The sequence below is a fragment of the Selaginella moellendorffii genome, unplaced genomic scaffold (genome assembly GCF_000143415.4).
Source record: "Selaginella moellendorffii unplaced genomic scaffold, v1.0 SELMOscaffold_5, whole genome shotgun sequence".
NCBI classification, from domain to species: Eukaryota; Viridiplantae; Streptophyta; class Lycopodiopsida; order Selaginellales; family Selaginellaceae; genus Selaginella; species Selaginella moellendorffii.
The window spans coordinates 2,239,087-2,261,061 of NW_003314266.1; the positions used below are offsets into that span (position 1 = coordinate 2,239,087).

The window sequence follows — 21,975 nt, forward strand, 5'->3', positions numbered from 1 at the left end:
AGATACCGAGTACGAGCCGAGAGGTTTGCCACCAGGTGTGTACCCATGCCCTAGGTGTGGATCTTACAAGACTCGCTTCGATCACTATAACAACCGAGATGGCGGGAACTTCAAGTATGGAAACAAAAAATCGCCAATGTTCGCGTGTAAAAATGGCTGCGGCAAAAGGTTTAAGGTAACTAATCGCTACTGGGAGAAGTATGGGCCAGATGGGAAACCCACTCAAACGTCGGAAAATGGTGGTGAAGACCTGGTTGACACAAGTTTGCCACAAATTGGAATGGTGTTGGAAAATGGTGGCGACGACTTTAGTTTGCCACAAATCGGAATCGATGACACTGCTGTTTGCGTGAGCAACACCCAATTTAAACAAACTAGCATGGAGATCGACGCTGACAATGGTGACAATGGTCGTTGCATGGAACGGACTGTAAGTTACGACGTGGAGGAGATTGATCAAGGAGCAAGCATGAAAGATGGCGAAGAGGGTTATACGTCTGTGAATGACAGTCCGATTGATTGGGATGTTGCTGGGTTTGTGAGGAAGATGCAAGAAACTTACGAGGAATACGTGAATTCTGGAGAGATCGATCCTTGCGAGGAGCTTCTCATGCCAAAGTCTTGTAATTCCCCCGAGGTGGTCCAGATCTTCACGGGGACCTCTGGCCATCGGGTGTTTTGTGCAATGTAAAGGAGTGTAAATTCTTGCGAAAATTAGCATTGAAGGCTACAGAAAAGAAGAGAACACTCAAGGTCCAGAACTGCCAGCAGTTCTAAGCCCAATAGTCCGTAATCTATATCTATACTGAGGAGCTTCTTCTTCATCCTCGTCACTCTGATCGTCATCGCCAATGTTGTTCCACTTGGAGTAGTCTATGGTGGAGTGTGCTTTGGGCTTTGAAACAGCTCCGCAGCCACTTTTCTTCTTCTCGGCCTCTTCAAGTTCCTTGTGTTGTTCATTTGGAAGAACAGTGGTCGGCGAGAAGGAATGCAAAGCTTCCGCCGCTGGCGACGATGGACACTCCTCCTCGCATTCTGGAATGGGAGCGAGCGTCTGTTCGTGAAAAATCATAAACTCGTCACAAGGAAACTGGATGAAAGGCTAAAGATCTCTCTCTTTTCCCCCTGTTTCTTGCGTACCATTTGTGTTCTTAAGCGGGCCTCCAGTTCCCTATACGCAGGAACTTTTGGATTGATCTCAAGAAGCCTGGTTACATCGAATAGTGCTGATTGGTACTCTTTCAAAGCAATTAGTGTTTGAGCTCGCAGCATCAAAACGCTTGTGTGGTTGCAGTCCATTGCCAACACTGCTCCACATTCCTCAGCTGCCTGTATACCAAAAAGACATAGAAAAACTAGAAAAAAAGAGAAAAGAAAAGAAAAAAGAGGGAAACATTAGAACTTACCTCTCTGAATCGGTGGAGTTTCAAATAACATGCAGCTCTATTGCTATAGAGAGCAATCTTGTGAGCAAGCGATGTTGTTGATTCCAGCATAGCTGTGTAAAGCTCAAGGGCTTTTTCAAATTGTCCATCCCTATACCTTTGATGCACTGACTCAACTGTTTCCATAGCTGTGGCAACAGTGGCGGCAGCTACCCGCCACAACTAATCGATCGATCGATCCCAAGAGGAAGATCCGCCAAAACCCTAGACAGGAACGCCAAACATCACTCCCAATTTGAATGCTTCACCTGGGCGGGATAAAATAATAATTCTATTATTATTACAAACAAACGAGGCCCTCTCACAGCCGTCGATCCTGGGCTCGTCCAGCCGTCAGATTCCGGCCTGGAATGACCAGTTGACGAACATGAGAGCCAAGTGCTGCTCGTCCACTCTCCACACTAGTCCACGCTCGTAGCACACTCTTTTTCCCTTGCTCGTTTGAGCGATTCCCTCTGGAAGCTCGCCATTTTCCTGTAAGAACATCAAGTTTGATGATGGTTAGCTAGAAGCTTGATAGAACGGTAGAAGCTTACCTCCCGGAGTAGTTTTGCTAGCTCGCTGTCGAGACCATAGCCGATAGTCCTCTCCCAGGATACTGTTTGAAGCTCTTCGATTTTGGTTTCCAGCATTTGTAAGCCAGCTTGGTTGGCGATCACAAATTCTGGTGTAGCCTGTGATTGATAGAATGGACAACCTTAGAGTGGAAACTTTTCCAAGGGAAAGAAGAACTTGCCTTTAGAGAGCAGCATATAATCGCTGCGGCGTAGTGCCAGAAGAGCATCACGATAGCGTCCTTGTCAGTGAAGTTGCGAGGTATGATATCGACTCCATGACTGACACTGCATCAACAAACTATATAGGTGTCTCTTCAGCTATGAGAAAAAGATAGAACTTATCGAGAAACAGCAAGGTACGATCATAGTACCTGTAGCTTTGTAGAATCTGATGGATGAGCGAAGCTCCTTTGGATGACACGAAGGGAGCGTCAGCCGAGGAAGATCCGAGAGACGACGCAGCGAGCGAGAGAGTGATGCGTTGGACAAAGTCCATAACGTTTCGGATGTAATTGCGGGCCATCTCTGCAACGGTGTCACGAGTTCCAACCTCGTACATGAACTGGAATGCGATGGTTAGGATGGAGCGGGCGAACTTGTGGTTCTTTCGCTTGCCGCTTCTCAACTCTTCGGAATCGGATTGACGCTTGACGATGTCGTCCTGCACACTTCTTTCGTGAAAACAAGAAATGAGTTAAATGAGCTTGGACTTACCATGTCATCGCAAAGAGGAAGGACACGGAATCCTGACGACAGAAGCGGCATATCATCGGAAAGATTGGCATCGACTGGAGCAAAGATGAGTTGCGAGCAACCATCGATGTCTTCGTCTTCAATTCCACTACATAACTTTGGATAGAGAAACATAACTGTGTGAGGAGTGGTAACAAACATACTGAAAAATACCTGTAGCAGATAAATTTCCCTGGAAAGTATTGTTCCATCTTCTGCGGAATAATGTCCTTCCAAAATCACTGCCTCCAAAAACTAAAAGAGTTTCCACTCAACTTGATAGTACTAAAGAATAGTGGGCAAGTAGCTTACATCTTCCTTTGCTGTGTGAAAAAGTGGAACGTGTGCTTGCCTTTTCCCATGACTTCTGGATGCAGCATCCTGCTGGAAAAAATCCATATTGCATCCCCACTCTGACCGGTGGTCCCTTAAAAATCGTATGAGATACGAAGGATGAACATTCTGGGACCAGAAAAAGAAAAAGAAGAAAGAAAACAAAAACCAGCCAAATAGAAGTAAGAAGAAAGTAAGAAATCGCGAGTAAACGGTTATGCGTCAAATTTACCTGAAGAAGCATGGATGCCTTGGCACACAATACTCCAGCCAGACTAGACAGCCTATCAGACTGAAACTTTGAAAGGCTAAAGTTTATCGTGGCATTGCAGCTGACAGCTACATTGTCCAAGCCATCGCCACCCATAGTGCACCATCCATCGTCTGGAAATCCATTTACAGCGTCATTGAAGCCTCTGTCTCAACAAGAAAAACAAAGAAGTCCCATAAAGAAAGAAAGAATGAAAAGAAACACAAAATGACAGACCTTGCCATGCGCCGGCTGAGAGATCTCAGCACGGAAGGCTGCTGACCGCCACCGACAACAATTTCGCCAATTTCCTCTTGAGCAAGATGCTTTAAGAACCGCAGTGCCTACAGTATTGTGTATGGGATTTAGCACTTCGAAGTTAGAAAAAAAAAAACTTGATTACCTTGACAGTCATCCTCTGTGCAAGGAGAGACGAGGACCTATACAAAGGACGCGTAAGAACCTCAGAGACACTAGAAGGCTGCGAAAAAAAAAAGAAAAGAGAAAAAGACGAAACTTTACTTTTAGATAATGCGAGTCATTAGCCAGTACCTTTAGATCCAAGTGGTCAATAATGTGTACAATGCAGCTCCCACCTTCGCAAGGACGAACCAGATAGCCACTCGTAAGCATCTCCGCGCGTACAAAGTACTGCGTGGATGGAACGTAGGATAGACATTCTGCATCACTTATGGAGCGCTCACAGACCTGTACAGCGGAAAGAATTTCTTTTTCTTTCTATACAAAGAGACAAAAAGGCTGTAGTAATTACCACAAGGTTTCCATCTTCCAAGGACGTGGTCAATCTCAAGGTGCAAAAATCACGAGGAGGAGCAAGCGTCGTAGGAGCATAAAGCTTCGCAAAGAAACAAAAGTAAAACCACTCACAAAGTTAGACTTTGCTCTGTACCTGCGTGTGCATAATCTCCATTGTTGATCCATTCTCGGAAGAGCATATATGGATAACATCCGAGCGTCGGCAGTCCCAGAGCCAAGAGGTCTTATCTTTTAAAACCTCCACAATCTAGATGCCAGAGAAAAAGTCGCGCCTTATTAAACAGAGAAAAGCAAAAGAAACACTCCACTCACTTACTCGAGTAGCCTCCAGTGCAACCAAACCCAGTGCTCTTGCTGCAATACCATCACATCCGTGTGAAATTGCTACGATGCCAAAAGAATCAGGACCAGGCTGCAAGATCCACATGAGGAACTAGAAAAAAACTAGAAAAGGTTAAAAAGATCAACCTTCATCCCGAGCAACTGGATCCAGTCAACAGCAGTACCTGTGGCTTTCGCAAGAAAGTCAGCCAGCGACTGCTCTGCCAATGCCGATAATCTGGAAAAAAAACACCAGGAAAGCGACAATGAGCAACAAGCCAAACGAGGAGATATCGTGTAAAGCTAAAGAAGTACTAAAACTAACCCGACAGGACCATGGTCGAGAGAAAGATGCTGTATGTTTGGAAGTTCGGAGGTTCCAGCAATCTCGGAACTCCCCGCAGCAAGAGCGCCTCCTACCTGTAAACTTGCAAGATCAACAAAGAACACAAGAACAATACTTGCAGCATACTTGCGATGCTTCCATCGGCGGCCTCTGGCTGCTGCAATCTCCATAGAGATGCTTCCTCAGCGTGTGCTTTTGCAGTGTAAGCTGCGTGGATTGCTTCGCAAGGTGGTCATTGTTCTCCACAAGGATCTTGTTCAAAGCAGTGAGCTTGGAGTTGAGACCGTGGAGGCGGCTGGTTTCCTTCCTTTGCTTCTCTCGACATCTGCACAGCATCAAAGAAGGAAACCAAGAAGAATAAAAACCAAGTGTACAAGAAGAACAGAAGAACTTTGATCTTCCTTACCGCCGGTTTTGGAACCAAACTTTGAGCTGCTTGGGGGCGATGTTTGCGAGAATGGGAGCTTCTTTCATGAGCTGCTGGCGGCGCAGAGAGCTGGGCTTGGGGCACTCATTGTAAACAAGCTCCAAGATCTCCAGCTGCTCGTTAGTGTACCGGGCGTACTTATTCTGCGGATCCATACAAACTTCTCTCGTCCCTAGAAGCCTACCTCAAGCGCCTACATTGGAGTGCTGCCATCGCCAATCGATCAAAAGGCGAGAAAAAAAAAAAGCGGAGCACGCATCAAATCGCGTCGAAAATGTGAGCGAGCACTCCTCTCAAACCCTAATCATAAGAGGAGTTTTGAATTTGTGACCACAAGCATTTGTGCCAGTGGCGCGCTCTAGTGGGACGCGTGGCAGCTCGTTGTTGGAGAGTGGGTCCCTATCGGCGGCGCCGCCAGCGGCGGAGCTTGTCGGGCGGGCAGAGGCAAAAAGACTGCGGTGTCTTGCCCGCGGCGAACGGGAGGGCGCCACGTAGCGCACGCGGCTATTGGCTGCTGGGCCATCGCATTGGCATCAATCAAACTTGAGCTTTACAACTCAGAGGACGGGCGAACAGTAATAGCAATCACCAAATTCTTGGATTGGGAATTTGGAGTGATTGGATTTTATCTATTCGTTTCCTTCTTCCAAGTGATTACTTATTACCTTGAAAGCGAAGCCATGAATTATGGTTAATGATTTTGGCCGATCGATCAAAAGAGAGACAAAGAAGAACAAGGTACAAAGATCAAGCGACCGGGCACGAAGAAAAAACCGCTGTTTCCGTTGTTTCTTGATGGTCAAAGTTATCATTTCATGGTGGTCATGATCTCCATTTTTTTTGTTTCATGGAAAGAGAGAAAGTAAACTTCGATTCTTTGCACCAGCCGAGCAAAAAAACTCGCGGCCGATCGAATCGGAGGATGATTTTAGCATGTACATCAAAGAACAAAACCAAAAAAAAAAGCCAAAACGAAGCTCGAAAGTCAAGAGAGAGTGAGAGCTTTCTCTTTTTTCGTTTCTTTTTTTTCTTCTCGTTTACCGGGTAGCCAGAAGCCAAAACGCGAAGAAGAACGATGGCGAGACCATGAGCCAAGTGAGGAACGTCATGGCAGCGGCAGTCTCGTACTTGGCGCACTGATTCCCGCAAGCTTTGAGGTCTCGATCGATGAGAACTGCGATTCCAGACGATGCACAGGCAGCAGCGAAAGTTAGAGTCGCAGTAATCTGGAAGGAAAAAAAAGAGAAAAGAACGATCAAAAACTCAAGAACAAGGAAAGATCTACGTGAACTTTTAAAAACTTTTCTTTACCCAGTCGCCGACCACGCAAAGGCTGAGAAACACGGAGTTTCGCAGGCTGGTGCGCTTGAGCAGGACGGAGAGATCCACGAGAGCGAGCGTTAAACTCCACACGAACTGTAGAACCATGGAAGCGACGAGATAGCTGCTCAAAAGAAAAGACCAAACAACCGAAGATCAAAACACTCCATCCAGCCCAAACTTTGGGAAGAACCAACTTGGAACTTTAGAGCGCTTACCAGAAGGCGGTGATGGTGGAGAAATCCTTGACGCGGATCATGACGCTGAAGGCGCAGGCGGCGAATCCAACTTGGCCGACGCGCAATGCGAGTCCTCCAACAGTGCCGGGCATGCCCTGGAGCTCCTTAATCCTCATCCGGTGCTGTGGAAGATTGGCACCCCCGCCAGGATATATCCCAAACGGATGCACCGCGGTGTGGCTAGCATCCATCGCTCGGCCTGCGCGAACCAATCGCGCCGCGCCCCTGGCACTCGCTAGCTACCCGAGTGTGTGCCCAATACCTGGCGGGGAAGAGCGAATGGAATGCGCGCCGCCAGCGCCGGTGGAGCGATCTGTGCGTGGCGACACCCCTCACGACGAGTGCGATTCACGGCTCGAGTCCAACGCACCACGCCCTGTCGTTTACGGGTTCGAATCCGGGCAGCTTTGGAATTTTAGTTGCCCTAGTATAAAACTAGAAATTTCCCTGGGCGGTTGACAGAGCTTACACATCAGCGCCTTTTCTCCATGCCGGATCTTTCCTCCTCTCTAGCACTCGTTGCCACCAAGGTCACAGTGTAATCCAAAGGCTGCACATCGCACTCAGGGTTTTCCTCCTGGGGGACCCCAGCAAAGTTTCCCCTTGAAATCCACACCTGGAAGAAGAAAATAAAACTCTTGCAAGAAAAGTCTAGTATACCTTGGCCTGTACATTCCTGAAGCTGAGCTTCTATTGGACAATGCATGGGCAGAGCTAGCTCAGAGACGCAACTGATTAAGCTGGAGCAACTCATGAACCGAATCAGTCGATGAAGCGAATTCCCGTCACGAATTCCTGCCGCTTGTCCTTGCATTCCAGGCCCAGCTTAGCTATGAGCATCATTTGAGCCGCTGGAGACGCAATACCAGCTGCCACAACCCATGTCTATCCCGAAAATGAACTTATGATTGTTGGGCCAGCTTTAACAATGGGGATTTTCTGTCACGGCAAAAGAAGACTACTTCGAAAGCTTGAAAGTTTCAAGAGAACAACTGCTTGTACCAGTAACCCTTCGTTAAGAGACATGATGCAAAGTCCTTTAGATCGAATGGCCTCATCTTCGCACCTTGCTCTTTTAGAATACGCACCACCTGCGAAACAGGAGGAAGAGCTTTTTGCCAAACGCTTTGCTGAACATGTACCTCCAACTCTGCATCCTCACCACAAAATTTGCCATCTGGCTGCAAATAAGCCAATGTTGTGCCACTCCCGACGGCATCACAACCCCAGCCAGCCGATGATCTCGAGCTGGCTCTCGGGGAGATGGGTTGACGGGCCTCTCAGGCCAGGCCCAGCAGCGTGGCTCCAATCCGGACCCTTGACGCTGATGATCGTGTGAGTGCACGCAGTAGAACTCCCCCAAAACATTCATAAACTCTTTCCCACAAACAAAATGAACCCACTAGATCATACTTACTTTTCTTATTAAATTTATACCAAAAACAGAAAACTAAAAGGTAAAAATAAAAAACTTATCATAGAAATTCAATGTGAACACATGCTCTGTATAAATTTTTCAACCCATGTTATAAGAATAAACTAAGTTGTTTGGATTTATAATTAGATTTTAACCTAATTGAACATAGATTGAGTGAAACAATATTCTTAATATTCTTATTATATTATTTCTTCATTTTTGTTAACTATATAAAATAATATTAATTTTTTATTTAAGACAGATAACTAATAATTTCTTAGAAGCTCATAAGTATTTTTATGTCAACAACTTTTCCGACTAGTTAAGCAAAACCCAAAACCCAAAACCCAAAACTCAAAATTCTGCTATAAATTGTTATTAAGTTCTTATTATATACCCATATATATATATATATATATATATATATATATATATATATATATATATATATATATGAATATAAATTTCATTTAACATTATAAATATTTTATTAATTAAGTTCTGGCCCTTATGACCCCACTGACACTCCATCACCAAACAAATTTTTATGACCAAAAAACTAAAAAGTTTAAAAATTAAGCATCCTAATAAAAAAATTGAAATGTAATCTATTTATAAATCTGTCAAAACCATTTAAATATTGTAATATTTTAAATTTAAAACAACTCTAAATTTATTCAATAATACTGTCAATATAACATTTACAAAACATTTTTAAAAACAGTTACATTTAAATTGCATAAATAATAAACACATTTAGTTATCATACAATTATATTGACATCACTTATCTATTAACTCTTCAAAATTTAACAATAAACATAAATATTAAACCTTGAAAAATATGTATTTGCAAATAAAACTTTAAATATTCCTAAACTATGTGAACTAAAAGGAATAAAAATCTATCTTCATATAATGTTTTTACATTAAAATAAGTAATGAACTATCTAGTTGTAGTGATATTTTAGAAAAATCAGTCATGACATTATGCTGGTGATCAATGAAATTTGTAGAAATTTTTAGATTATGGGGTTTATGAATCCCAATATTAATTTGAATTATTTTTAATAATTTATAAGAATGAAATTATTTGTGAGTGCATGGAATATGGAAATATAATTCAAAAATGTGCATATCAATTAATCCAAAAACCCTAGTATATATACAAAAGCAAATGATCCAAATTAAAACTAATTTGACAGTTACCAAAATCCCACTATACTAATATTAGTATATGGAATTGTAGTTATTTGGACCTCATGCCATCCTCTCCTCTTGGAATGATGGAAAACTGTTAAAGTTTTTTTGTGGATGAGTTGGGATCTAGAGGAACATTAGGAGGAGGCATTGGTGAATTTATAAGTGGTGTTAATTGTTGAGTAAAGAGCCCCTCAGATAAACAAGTGTAGACTATACTTGAGTTCACAAGTTGAAGAATCGAGCTTGTAAGTTGAGCTCAAGTTTCAATTATAATTTAATACAAACATTATAAATTTTAAAATATTAAAGTTATGGCAAATTTAATAATTTCATAACTCTATACAGATTATATAGATAAAAATGTTCTAAAAGACACTTCTTGTTCTAACATTGTAAAGTCGAAGATAGACTTATTCGCATCTTGCCAAAACTGGAACAAGTCTTAACAAGATGTTGTGGAGGAACCTCCTAACAGAACATGCTCCTGAATATCTAGAAGAGAGTGTCAAAGTCTTCTTTCTCCTCTACCTCAAGTGCAAGTACCCATCATCATGTACGGTTATGTATCAATTGAGTGAATGCCTCATGCTTGGTTACATCGTCTATAATCTTATTCCTAGCACAGTAAAAATAGAAGGTTACAAGGTGATCCTCCACTAAAATCCCCATTCCTGGCTCAAAGAAGGGGAGCTCAAGACCATGTTGCAATACATGTACTGTCAGCATGGGTGGTGGAAGTGGAGGAGGTCGCTATGCTATCCTTTGTTGATTTGTAGCTATTAGTTAGTACTTAGGATCTTTAGGAGTGTCTCTTAGCATCTCTGGAAGTGATAGATTTGCATTTTGAGGAAAAATCCAAGGCAAGGATGCACTATGCTAATATGCTAACTTGGTATTTACAGCAGATGGTGAATCCTCACTGTCCAACAAAGCTGTGTGATAATCTACCTCTCATCGAAGTTTAAAGAACTTTTCATAAATATGGGGAGCCAAAAAAAAACCAAGAACTAATCATTTTTCTATATTCTTTGTGTGTACAAGCATGAAATACACAAAGTGTAGCAAATGTCCAATCATGGGATAAATCTAGAGGGAACCCCAAGCAAAAATAAACTACTTGTGAATGTAAAGTACTTGCTATATGCTCTAGGACACACAAGAAAATGTCCAAAAATACCTCAACACTTTCTCTATACTCAAGAAGTTGTGGAAATGACCTCCTCTTGACCAAATGCTACTCAAATAGCAAAGAAACAGACAAATTGCAAAAGGTATTCATTCACAAACACCCCTTTAAGCTCTGAAACAAGTTTATAACAAAAAATTTCATGGCAAAATCAATGAAAAAATAAAATCCTTTCTCACAACCCAAACAAGAAAACATCTTGGTAAAAAATATGCTCAAACTTGAGATCTAGAGCATTAAAATTCATGAGACCAGATGCAAATGAAGTTTAAGACTATGTAAAAACTTTTTCTAGAAGTAACCTTCACAAAAAACTCAAAGAAATTCCTTCACTTCTCTCAATCATGACAAAGAAAAATTCAATAAATCTCGTAGTATAAAATGTCAGGAATCCCTCAATTCTTGCCACATTCCTGACTCTCGCCAGATTCCTGACTTGCAGACCACATTCCTAACTCTCGAGACACTTCCCTATTCCTGACTCTTGAGACACTTCCCTATTCCTGACTCTCGAGACACTTTCCGATTCCTGAGTCTCGAGCCATATTCTTGATGATGATGATGTGGCGCCTCCTTGACCTCAGCTATATTTAGGCCGTCCTCGATCCAAGAATGGTGGAGCTTCGTCAACCTATAGTATATATAGGTTAGCCTTGTTCCATTTCTCCACAATCTAAATCAACGCCAGTCTAAGGCCTCTTCTTTGTTTCCATTAGCTTTTTCTCTTTGTCTTTTTGCATTTTCCAGTCTTGATCTTGTCGGGGGTCTTGACAGTTTGATTCAGATTGTGTTTTTTTGTTTTTTGATTTAGCTCGTTTTGATTGTTTGATTACCTTTGCCTTTTTTTCCCCCTTGCCGATGGAGTCTCCAAGTCATCCTGATTTCTTTGCTGAAGTCCTTGCAAAAATCCAGTCTGAGAATACCGAGTTGAAGGCGACCCTTCTTCGCATGCAGCAAGAACTTGCTTCACTTTCGGCTCAAGGATCCAACAAAGTTCCTGAACCAAAGGTGAGTTTCCCGGCGAAATTTTCAGGCAAGCGTTCGGAGCTTCGCAGATTCCTGAACCAGATGGAGTTGATCTTTGCACTTCAACATCGGCGGTACCCCACTCCCGAGTCTCAAATCGGCGCGATTGGGACGTTGCTCAAAGGTGCAGCCTTGTCATGGTTTTCTCCTCTTCTGGAGAAGAGCATGAAAGGGGTCGTGGTTCCGGAGCTGATGGATCTTCAATTGTTCAAAGAGAAGCTCGAAGCATGTTTTGGCGAGACGGATCGGGTTCGGGCTGCTACCACAAAGATGAGACGTCTCTCTCAGGGGTCTCGTCCTGCCTTGATCTACGCTGCAGAGTTCCAACTCCTTGCTTTGGACACTCAGTGGGATGAGCGGGCCCTGATTGACCAATTTCGTTTCGGCCTCAACAACGGTGTCAAGGATTTGTTGCTCACCATGGAGGATCCCAAGGACTTGTCGGACGCCATCAACAAAGCTGTTCGATGTGACAATCGTCTCTTTGAACGTCGTCAGGAAAAACGCTGCGCCGCTGTTTTTCCGTCCCAGACTCAGGAATCCCAGCTTGAGTCTTCGGGGCATACTCCTGAACCTACTGCTCCGGTTCCGATGGATATTTCTGGTACTCCCCGACTCATTAGAGGGAAGTTGAGTCCTGCTGAGATGCAACATCGAATATCTCATAATCTTTGCCTTTATTGTGCTGATCCTAATCACAAAGCTGCTGTATGTCCCAAGAAGCCTCCTCGACTGCTCGAGTTCACTCTGCCTCAAAGTCCACCTCTATTGCAGTCGGAAAACGACCTTGTCCAAACAGAGTAGGAGCTATTTGTTTGGACTCCCCCAATAAAAATCACTTTTCTTCTTTATCAAGCTCTTCACCACCTTTCATCAAAGCCACCACCAATTCCCGCAACTTCCGCGTCCCATGTCTCTTTTCTTTCACCGGACAATCAGGACTCAAGGCTCTGGCGCTACTGGACTCAGGTGCAACTTCCTACTTCATGGACACGGACTTTGCTGCCCGACATCACGTTCCTCTTTCTCCTACCATACGGGATTTGAGGGTTGAAGGCATCGGCGGGCATTTTGTGTCTCCATCTTCTGGACTTAGGGAAACATTGCCTGTTCGAGTACACATCGGGTCCACCGTCACCGATATCGCCTTCAACATCATCAACAGCAAGTCCTCCTCTGTGGTGCTCGGTCTTCCTTGGTTCCAACTACATCAGCCTCAGATCTGTTGGAAGGAATTACAGCTCATCTCTCCCACGGCTTCCCCTCCTGTTCATCGAGTCCGAATCAGGAATCGGTGTTCTGTTCCTGACTCTACAAAGTTTTCACCCTCTTCTTTTCCCTCTCTTCCATCTTACACTGGACCGTATCCTCGTCTCATCATTCCATTTAGTCGTACGCCTCCCCCTATCTCCACAATCACTATGAAAGAACTCCTTCATGAAGAACCTTTTTTCCTTTTTGCTTTACATGTTTCTCCTGTCATTCTTCCTGAGAAGTATCATGATTTTGGGGATGTGTTTGACAAGAAAAAAGCTAGTGTACTGCCTGTTCATCGGCCTTATGATTGTCCCATTGATTTACAGGAAGGAGCGTCACCTCCGTGGGGACCTATCTACAGGTTATCCCCGTCCGAGCTTAAGGCCCTCAAAGAGTACGTGGATGAGAACCTTGCCTCGGGCTACATTCAGCATTCGCAGTCCCCGGCTGGAGCGTCTGTCTTCTTTGTCAAGAAGAAGGATGGGAGCTTGCGGCTAGTCATCGACTACCGAGGTTTGAACAAGGTGACTATTTGGAACCGTTATCCGCTGCCCCTGATCTCGGACCTGTTGGAACGCCTCAGCGGTGCCCGCTTCTTCACCAAGATCGACCTCCGTGGAGCATACAACCTGATCCGGATCCGGCATGGTGATGAATGGAAGACTGTGTTCCGAACCCGCTATGGCCACTTCGAGTACACTGTCATGCCATTTGGCTTGACAAATGCTCTAGCAGTTTTCCAACACATGGCAAACAACGTCTTTCGGGAGTTTCTCGATCAGATGGTGATCGTCTACCTCGATGACATCCTCATCTACTCAAAAACTCAGGAGGAGCACGACGAACATGTACGCAAGGTGCTAGCGAAGTTGCGAGAACACGGCCTATACGCGAAGCTTGAGAAATGCTCGTTTGATCAGCAGTCTGTGGAGTTCCTTGGGTACATTGTCACTCCTGAGGGTATCACGATGGATCCTACCAAAGTCAAGACTATTCTCGAATGGGAGCCTCCACAATCAATGTCGGACGTTTAGGTTTTCCTTGGCTTCGCCAACTTCTACCGCAAATTCATTGATCACTACTCTGACATTGTCCTTCCTCTCACGCATCTCACTCGCAAGGATGTTCCCTTCTCTTGGTCTGCTGCTGCCTAGCAGGCCTTCGACACACTCAAGGCGGCCTTCAGTTCTGCTCTCGTCTTGATCCATGCTAATTCCTCACAACCTTTCTTCATCGAGGCTGACGCCTCCGACTTTGCCATTGGTGTTGTGCTGTCTCAACTCGGAGCGGATCACGAACTTCATCCGGTCGCTTTCCATTCTCGAAAATTCCAGCCTGCAGAGATCAATTACGAAATCCACGACAAGGAGCTCCTTGCCATTGTGGATTCCTTTGGAGAGTGGCGCCGTTTCTTGGAGGGGGCGGACCATCAAACAATAGTCTGGACGGATCACAAAAATCTCGAGTACTTTGCCACTTCCCGAGTTTTGAGCTGTCGTCAAGCAAGGTGGGCACAATTCCTGAGTCGGTTTGACTTTGTTATCAAGTACAGACCTGGAAAGCTTCAAGGCCTTCCTGATGCTCTTTCAAGGCGCTCCTATCTCAGTCTCAGGCTTGGTAATCCTGCCTTCGATCAACAGGATCAAGTTATCCTCGGTCCTGATCGGCTTCAAGTTATGGCAATTTCCCTGGCCCCTCAGGACTCCTCCTTGATGGATGCAATTAGAAACAATCTCCAATCCGATGACCTCGCCAGCGATATTTTCACCCATCTTCAGGCTGGACACCGAGTGACTCCCGACTGCCGGCGATTTGACGAGTTCGAGTTCTTAGATGGCTTATTGTACCGTGGGGAGCAGCTTTACGTTCCTGAAGGTGATGCTCGAAGGTTGGTCCTGATGGCGTGCCACGATAGCCCGACTGCTGGTCATTTCGGCATTGCGAAAACCTATGAGCTAGTTGCACGGGACTTTTGGTGGCCTCATATGGATGACTACATCAAAGCTTTTGTTACCGGAATAAGGTACCTCGCCACCTTCCTTTAGGTTTGCTTCATTCCCTCCTAGTCCCTTCAGGTCCTTAGGAATCCATCTTCATGGATTTCTTGAGTGATCTTTCGAGTTCTGGAAGCTTCAACAGTATTTTAGTCGTGGTGGATCGCTTCACAAAGATGGCATACTTCTTGCCGTGTACCAAGGAATTTTCGGGCGAGGACATGGCAAAATTGGTATTCAGGAAAATTTTCCGACTTCATGGGATTCCTACAGATGTGGTTTCGGATCGGGGGCCTCAGTTCATCTCTCATTTCTAGCAACGGTTTTTGCAGCTGCTTGGAGTGAAGGCCAACTTCTCTTCGGCATATCATCCTCAAATTGATGGACAGTCCGAGCGAACGATTCAGACGCTGGAACAATTCTTGAGGTGCTTCATCAACTATCATCAGGATAACTGGTTCGATATCCTTCCCCTTGCTGAGTTCTCCTATAACAACTCTGTTCACTCCTCTCTTCGAGTTTCCCCCTTCTTTGCGAACTCTGGCCAAAATCCCCGATTCAATCTCTCACTTCCTTCTCCATTTGAATCCTCTCGTTCAAATCCCCGCTCTGAGGCATTTATCTCCAACCTCCAGGAAATCCACAACTCTATCTCCTTCCACCTCCATCGTGCTCAGGAATCTCACAAAACATTTGCCAATGTCCATCGTCAAGATTGTCCCCCTTACAATATCGGGGATAAAGTCTGGCTCCTCAGGTGAAATATCTCCACCACCAGGCCCTGTCCAAAACTCGATTTCAAATGCCTCGGTCCTTTTCCTATCACTGCCATTATTAATCCCATCACTTATCGCCTTGCACTTCCCTCCTCATATCAAATTCACCCCGTTTTTCACTCCTCTCTCCTTGAGCCTTATATTCCCAGTCCTATTCCAAATCGAGTCATTCCTCCGCCTCCACCAGTGCAGCTCGAGGATGGGTCTGAGTACGAGGTTCAGGACATCCTTGATTCCAAGATTTCACGGTCTAAACTCTACTATCTGGTGGACTGGAAGGGTTACGGACCTGAGGAACGCACTTGGGAACCTGCGGACAACCTGATTCATTCTCCTGACCTTGTTCAGGACTTCCACCGCCGCTATCCTTCTCGTCCTAATCCTCATTCTTTTTTTCCATCTCCCATCCCTCGCCGCTCATCTCATCCTCCTCTTCGTTCTCTTTCACATCCTCGTTCCACTCGTTCTTGAGGAGGGGGTGTTTTCAAGAATCCCCTAATTCTTGCCACATTTCTGACTCTCGCCGGATTCTTGACCTGCAGACCACATTCCTGACTCTTGAGACACTTCCCTATTCCTGACTCTCAAGACACTTCCCGATTCCTGAATCTCGAGCCATATTCTTGATGATGATGATGTGGTGCCTCCTCAAGCTCAGCTATATTTAGGCCGTCCTTGATCCAAGAGTGGTGGAGCTTCGTCAACCTATAGTATATATAGGTTAGCCTTGTTCCATTTCTCCACAATCTGAATCAACGCCAGTTTAAGGCCTCTTCTTTGTTTCCACTAGCTTTTTCTCTTTGTCTTTTTGCATTTTCCAGTCTTGATCTTGTCGGGGGTCTTGACATAAAACTCATAAAATCACATTTTTGGGCTTGGGAGAAAGCTTTCCACCTTTTCTATAGTTCCATGTAAAAAAAATTTAGGAAATTTCATCCTAGAAATAGTGAGAAGCTCAAGAACCTTTCCTCACGCTTGAAATAAATAAGTGTGGGAGAAAAATTGCTTTAAATCACTTCAAATTGACTCAAATCTTGCATGCAAACATTCGAAAGAAAGCCTATGAATAAATTTAGCAGAAGAGCTCAAGAAAGACTGAAATGGTGGTGTGTCCACCTTGTGATAAACTTCTAAAGTTGTTATTGTGCGTATTATAGAAAAATGGAAGTTGCTTTTAAAATTTCTCCAGAACCAATGCTATTAGCAAAACTGAGAATTTTCAAGAATTTACTCCAAAACCCCAAGAAAAACCAAAGAACCAAGGGGAGGATTGGGCAGAAAGCAATCTCCCCCAATGGAGTTGCTAGATGTTGAGAGGGAAGCCTCTCAACAATGGGGAGAATACTCTTTCATCCTCTGAAATTTTACTCAGAACATCTTCTTTTATGAACTCTCTACCTTAGAAAATGGGGAAGAAGGGGAATATACCCTTATGCTATAGAATCTCCTCATGCCCTTAGAATATTCTAACAATGGAATATTCTAGAGGATCTCATTCAACTCTAATCCATTTTCTAACCCATCGCAAAAAGGTTCACTGATAAAGAAGACCGTCCCTACAACATAAAGAAGGCATGGAGAAAACGTGGAATAAAAATCAAAAACACCACTAGCCATAAATGATCATCAAGATTCGTTCTCACAAAATAAAGAAGACCGTCCTCAAAGCGATATTGAAAAAGTAAATGCCAAAATAGCAAATCATCACCAAGTGAAAATGATGTAGAATTCTCAAACTTATCATGAAGCCTTCGAATCCACAACTCAACCTTTTGAACCTCACGAATATCGTCAAAAGAAGGTAAATCTTGCTTTACACTTTGTGGACACTAAACATTAAAGATAACCATTGTTAATGGCACAAAATTCTCATCCTCCTGAGAAAAGGCATTAGCATCAGCTATAGAACTCCCTTAGCAATGAACAACATCAAAATCATATATTTAAAGCTTCAAAATCTATAGAGTAGTACGATCAACCAAGTTCTTCTACTTTAATAATGAAGTAACTATAGCATAATCATCTTTTAGTAATGTCCAAGAACCATGTAAATATGTATGAAGTTTCTTGAAACCCCAAATTGTCGTGAAGTAGTTCACCTCCACTGGTTGTAAAGTACAACTGATATGTAATGGGATGGTGTTGACTAAACACATTTGGGCTCTTTTGCATCAGCACAGCTCCAAGACTAATATCAAAAGCATCCACATGTAAAATAAAAAGTTGAGTGTAGTTAGGATATGTTAAAACTAGAAGAGTCGTCAATAACTCTTTAAGATTCGTAAACGCTTGCTCACAGTCCACAGACCAAATGAAAGATGACATTCACGATTGCAGCAACACTTACAATGGTGTAGTGTGATAAAAAAGATGATCAACAAAATGCAAGATATTGCACCTTGCCCAAAAAACATTGCACATCATTTACATATTTCAAAGTAGAAAACTTTAGAATATCTATAAGTTTGTCAAAATTAACTTGCAAATCCTTACGAGAAATACAATACCCAAGATAAATCATGTTCTTTGACCCAAACACGCACTTCAACCGCTTTAACTTTAATTCAACACCTTACAAACATCATGGATGTGTTCCTTTTATATCCTTTATAAATGGATCAAGACATCATCAATAAAATCAGCAATCACTTTTGCTATGTTACAAAAAACCATCATTCGTTGGAAAGTTGTTGGAGCATTGTTCAAACCAAACAACATCACTAATAAATTGTATAAACTAAAATATATATAAAATTTTTTCTTAGGAATATTTTCCTTGGCCATTATCATTTGCCAGTACATAGAAGCAAAATTTAATTTGGTGAACTAATGACTTCTCCCTAGACAATCCACGATATCAATAGTGTAAAGAAGAGGGTACACATCCAAGATCATCACTTCATTTAACGGACGATAGTTAATGTAAAAAGAAATACTCTCATTAAACTTCATCACAAAATAAGGTTCATATGCTCAAAGACTCCATAACTTTTGAATAACACTATTTTCCAACATCTCTTTGATGTTTGTATGTAAATTTTTTAAATTTTTTGGTAATTGACAACAAATAGAAACCTTGATTGGATGAGCATCTTTAGTCGGAATAGGATGACATATTGCAATCTTGACCCCAAATAATAGGTCAAATTCAAAAAAATTGGCATACTGCTTCATGAACTAATTAACCACTACAATATAAAAGCTGTCAAAAGGATTGGAAGAGGGAATAAAGGAATAAAATAAAAATATAAGAGGAGGTAATAAAGAGACAAAAGTGATGGAAGTAGAGGGTTAAAAAGGAACAAAAGTGAGAAGAATGGAAAAAATATAAAGAAGTATAAAATAAGGGGGAGAAGTTTCAAAATCATATTTGATATGATTGTGCTGCAACCAATCCATACTAAGAATGAGGTCAAATCCTTGATTTGGCAGCACCTACAATATTTGCAACTCAAGCTCAAAATCACTCACACTCATAACTAAGTTCACCTCATCCTGTATACATGTGTGTGTACTATTATTGCTATATAGAATGAAAATTGGCTCTACCATATAATAGAAATATAAATCGCAACATATGGCAATAGGCCGAGCAATACAAGATAAATTCAAACTTGTATCAACCAATAGTCGACGGTTGTCTTCAACAAGCCCAAAACACCCCAACCAACAAAAAGTAGAGAGAATAATAGGAGACCTATTCTTATAAAAACAACTTTGGAAAGTAAATACTTGATGAATTAATGCTAAGTGAACCCTTTAATGATACTCCCAAAAGAAAGATGGAAGGGTCATTGATTTATTTGTATAAGGACCTTTTGCTACTTGCGTAACTTCTTGTTTCTCGAAAGCATCTTTATGTTTAAACCTTCCACTACAGTAGCACAAATAAGACGTTGTTAACACCAATGTCTCCACCTAGAAAATGGAGGTTGCTAATCTGGAAAATGCTGACAATACCGATAAATGTGACTAATTTCATCATACACATCATGGCCACGACCACGTCCTTACCCTTATCTTTGAACTTGGGTAGCAATGGCATCAACTTCTATTGAAATAGGACCATCTCCCATAGGAAGTGGAGCTAAAGGACATGTAACAAGAAGTGGAAAATGTGACATTTTATAACATTATGTTAAGTGAAGAACATTGTCAAGGGTGGCTAGAGCAAATATATACACAATTCTTACAAGATTTTGATGAAGTGCTGGCCACAATATTCCCAACTTGATTTACTTTGACATATTAAGCTTTGCATGAAGCAAAAAGCTTCAGAAATAAACACTAAATTGCATTACAAACTTAGATGGCCTTTCACAAAGATGATGCAATTGTTGAAAGGCATCATCACAATCGTCAACATATCCGAATGTGCATTTGAAAATATTCAAGAGAATGCTCCAATCCTCATGAGTGGTTGCGCTCAAACTATTATACCATTGTAGCATTGTACCTTGGAGACATGTGGGAAATTCAAATAAATGCCAAACATCATCCCAAAATTGATATGTGGCAATTATTATGAAGTGATCAAACAAATGGTATACATCATCCCTAGGATTCCCACGGAATAACTTTAGCTAAACTCAAAGATTGACAACAAGAGCAAGAGGAGTTGTAACACATGTTATGAATGCCATTATTAACTAAGTCTAATTATTCAACTGCAACTATATAGCATCAAGTAAATCCACCAATTAATACTCTAAAGTCAAAGGAGGAGCAAGCTGCTATTTTACCATGAAAATGAATGAAAAGACAAAAAAAAAAAAGAGAAGAAATTGAAAAAGCTATAAGGAAAGGGAAATTTAGACAATGCAAAAGTTAAATCTAAAATAAAATTTTAAATCCAAGCACTCCTTAAGGACAATCAAATTTGCCCTTCACATCCACCAATGTGAATGTGTAGAATATGAAAATGAAATATAAAAATATGCACATCAATTAGCCCAAACACCAGATTGAAACCAATCTAACAACTACCAAAATCCCACTATGCTAATATGAGTATATGGCACTATAGCTGTACACTTGGACCTCACATATTTAAATATAACATAGAATAATTTTGATGAACTCAATAAAATCTTAAATATGTTTGGAGCATATTCTTTCAGATAATGGTCTAGTATTTATGGTTGAGGCATTTTACGTTTTGACGTCTCAGTTAGGGATACACCACACTTTCACGAGTGCTTATCATCCACATTTATATAGTTTGGTGGAACGATTTATTCGGACCTTCAAAGGGATAATCACGAAATATATAAACTTTCAACATTCGAATTAAGATTGTTATTTGCCATCTCTTCGGTATGTGTATGTCATAGGGGTGTAGAGTTCTATTGGTGGTTCACTATATAAACTTTTATATGGTCATGATCCAATACTACCAACAAAATTGAGTTTACCTTTGTGATTGTCACAAGCTGTTAATGCTAAATTGTGGGATTAGTATTTGACAAACATTTTTCCACTTGTCTGAGTAGTGTCTGTTGAACACTTGGACTATATATAAGTGGAACAACAATAATGTTATAACTCCCATCATCGTCCACCTTTGGAGTACAAAGTGGATGATTTAGTGTTAATCTGTTTTCCCAATCTTGCAGTACATGGTTTATTTAAGGGGCTCTTTGTTTAGTGGAAAGGACCATATTAAGTGTTGTGGCAAGTTGGACTGCAATTTTATGAGGTTTGACATGACATCTAACAAACTAATCCTCCAGAAATTGGCAATTAAAACACTTCATACAAAGGGATTAAGAATAGATAGTTCCACTTACAAATCCACCAATACCCCCTTCTAATATTCCTCCAAATCCCAACCCATCCACGAGAGAACCTTGGTAGTCTTCCATCATTCTGGGAAGTAGAGATAATGTGAGGTCCAAGTGTATAACTATGATGCTATATATTAATATTACTATAGTGGGATTTTGGTAGTTGTCAAATTAGTTTTAATCTGGACCACTCACTCCTGTAAATAAGCTAGGGTTTTTGGGTTAATTGATATGCATATTTTTGTATTCTCTTTTCATATTTTATACACTCATATATATTCTATATACTCACAATGCAAATTAAACAGAATAATACACTTTATTAAAAAATTATTTAAATTTTATTATAAAGTTTTTTTTCCTATATTTGGAGATAACATATATAAATATTATGACCTCTTTAATTTATATAATTTCCTAATAATTTGTGAATTTTTTAAAAACTGTTTTAACTTTATTTTTCCATTTTTTAATTTAATTAGAATTTAACTACTATATATTTCCAAAGTGCTAAATAATTCTCTAGTTTGATATTTAGTACTAAATAATAATTTATAGTGCAAGCATATATTTATTCTATTTAG

General features: G+C 41.7%; 3 protein-coding genes across 5 annotated transcripts; all 3 read right to left on the reverse strand.

Annotated features, from left to right (window-relative positions):
- Positions 1-692: 692 nt before the first annotated feature.
- Positions 693-1,625, reverse strand: LOC9659042 (mitochondrial import receptor subunit TOM34). 2 transcript variants are annotated; one of them, XM_002965177.2, is made up of 3 exons: positions 1,407-1,625; positions 1,141-1,329; positions 693-1,054 (listed from the first exon to the last, which is right to left on the reverse strand). In XM_002965177.2, exons 1-3 carry the CDS (start codon positions 1,569-1,571, stop codon positions 749-751), a joined length of 660 nt encoding a protein of 219 aa, XP_002965223.2. In that variant the 5' UTR covers positions 1,572-1,625; the 3' UTR covers positions 693-748. The 2 variants fall into 2 exon arrangements, with proteins under 2 accessions (XP_002965223.2, XP_024525581.1); XM_024669813.1 differs by having other exon boundaries at positions 693-1,090.
- Positions 1,626-1,700: 75 nt separating this feature from the next.
- LOC9660228 (homeobox-leucine zipper protein HOX32) lies at positions 1,701-5,479 on the reverse strand. 2 transcript variants are annotated; one of them, XR_002991790.1, is made up of 18 exons: positions 5,168-5,479; positions 4,888-5,086; positions 4,741-4,835; positions 4,563-4,653; positions 4,411-4,506; positions 4,228-4,341; positions 4,090-4,173; positions 3,870-4,025; positions 3,721-3,798; positions 3,555-3,661; positions 3,300-3,483; positions 3,047-3,196; positions 2,909-2,989; positions 2,717-2,851; positions 2,374-2,663; positions 2,182-2,300; positions 1,982-2,119; positions 1,701-1,919 (listed from the first exon to the last, which is right to left on the reverse strand). XR_002991790.1 is itself a non-coding variant. In XM_024669812.1 (18 exons), the coding sequence occupies exons 1-18, from the start codon at positions 5,341-5,343 to the stop codon at positions 1,779-1,781; spliced, it is 2,421 nt and encodes an 806-aa protein (XP_024525580.1). In that variant the 5' UTR covers positions 5,344-5,479; the 3' UTR covers positions 1,704-1,778. The 2 variants fall into 2 exon arrangements, 1 of the variants encoding a protein (XP_024525580.1); XM_024669812.1 differs by having other exon boundaries at positions 1,704-1,919; positions 2,182-2,287.
- Positions 5,480-6,004: 525 nt separating this feature from the next.
- LOC9660229 (CASP-like protein 5A2) lies at positions 6,005-7,142 on the reverse strand. The gene is made up of 3 exons (XM_002965179.2): positions 6,727-7,142; positions 6,500-6,632; positions 6,005-6,414 (listed from the first exon to the last, which is right to left on the reverse strand). The coding sequence occupies exons 1-3, from the start codon at positions 6,936-6,938 to the stop codon at positions 6,226-6,228; spliced, it is 534 nt and encodes a 177-aa protein (XP_002965225.2). The 5' UTR covers positions 6,939-7,142; the 3' UTR covers positions 6,005-6,225.
- Positions 7,143-21,975: the final 14,833 nt, after the last annotated feature.

What these genes read in the sequence shown, in the direction of transcription:
- LOC9660228 (XM_024669812.1), bottom strand. Translation starts at nt 5,343, where the DNA reads ATGGATCCGCAGAATAAGTACGCCCGGTACACTAACGAGCAGCTGGAG. An exon ending in CTCGACCATGGTCCTGTCGG is followed by an intron (nt 4,654 to 4,740) that starts GTTAGTTTTAGT and finishes TTTTTTTTCCAG; the next exon opens with ATTATCGGCATTGGCAGAGC. An exon ending in TAGCAAAACTACTCCGGGAG is followed by an intron (nt 1,920 to 1,981) that starts GTAAGCTTCTAC and finishes ATGTTCTTACAG; the next exon opens with GAAAATGGCGAGCTTCCAGA.
- LOC9660229 (XM_002965179.2), bottom strand. Translation starts at nt 6,938, where the DNA reads ATGGATGCTAGCCACACCGCGGTGCATCCGTTTGGGATATATCCTGGC. An exon ending in TCCACCATCACCGCCTTCTG is followed by an intron (nt 6,633 to 6,726) that starts GTAAGCGCTCTA and finishes TCTTTTGAGCAG; the next exon opens with CTATCTCGTCGCTTCCATGG. An exon ending in TTTGCGTGGTCGGCGACTGG is followed by an intron (nt 6,415 to 6,499) that starts GTAAAGAAAAGT and finishes TTTTCCTTCCAG; the next exon opens with ATTACTGCGACTCTAACTTT.
- LOC9659042 (XM_024669813.1), bottom strand. Translation starts at nt 1,571, where the DNA reads ATGGAAACAGTTGAGTCAGTGCATCAAAGGTATAGGGATGGACAATTT. An exon ending in AACTCCACCGATTCAGAGAG is followed by an intron (nt 1,330 to 1,406) that starts GTAAGTTCTAAT and finishes TTTGGTATACAG; the next exon opens with GCAGCTGAGGAATGTGGAGC. An exon ending in CCCGCTTAAGAACACAAATG is followed by an intron (nt 1,091 to 1,140) that starts GTACGCAAGAAA and finishes CCTTTCATCCAG; the next exon opens with TTTCCTTGTGACGAGTTTAT.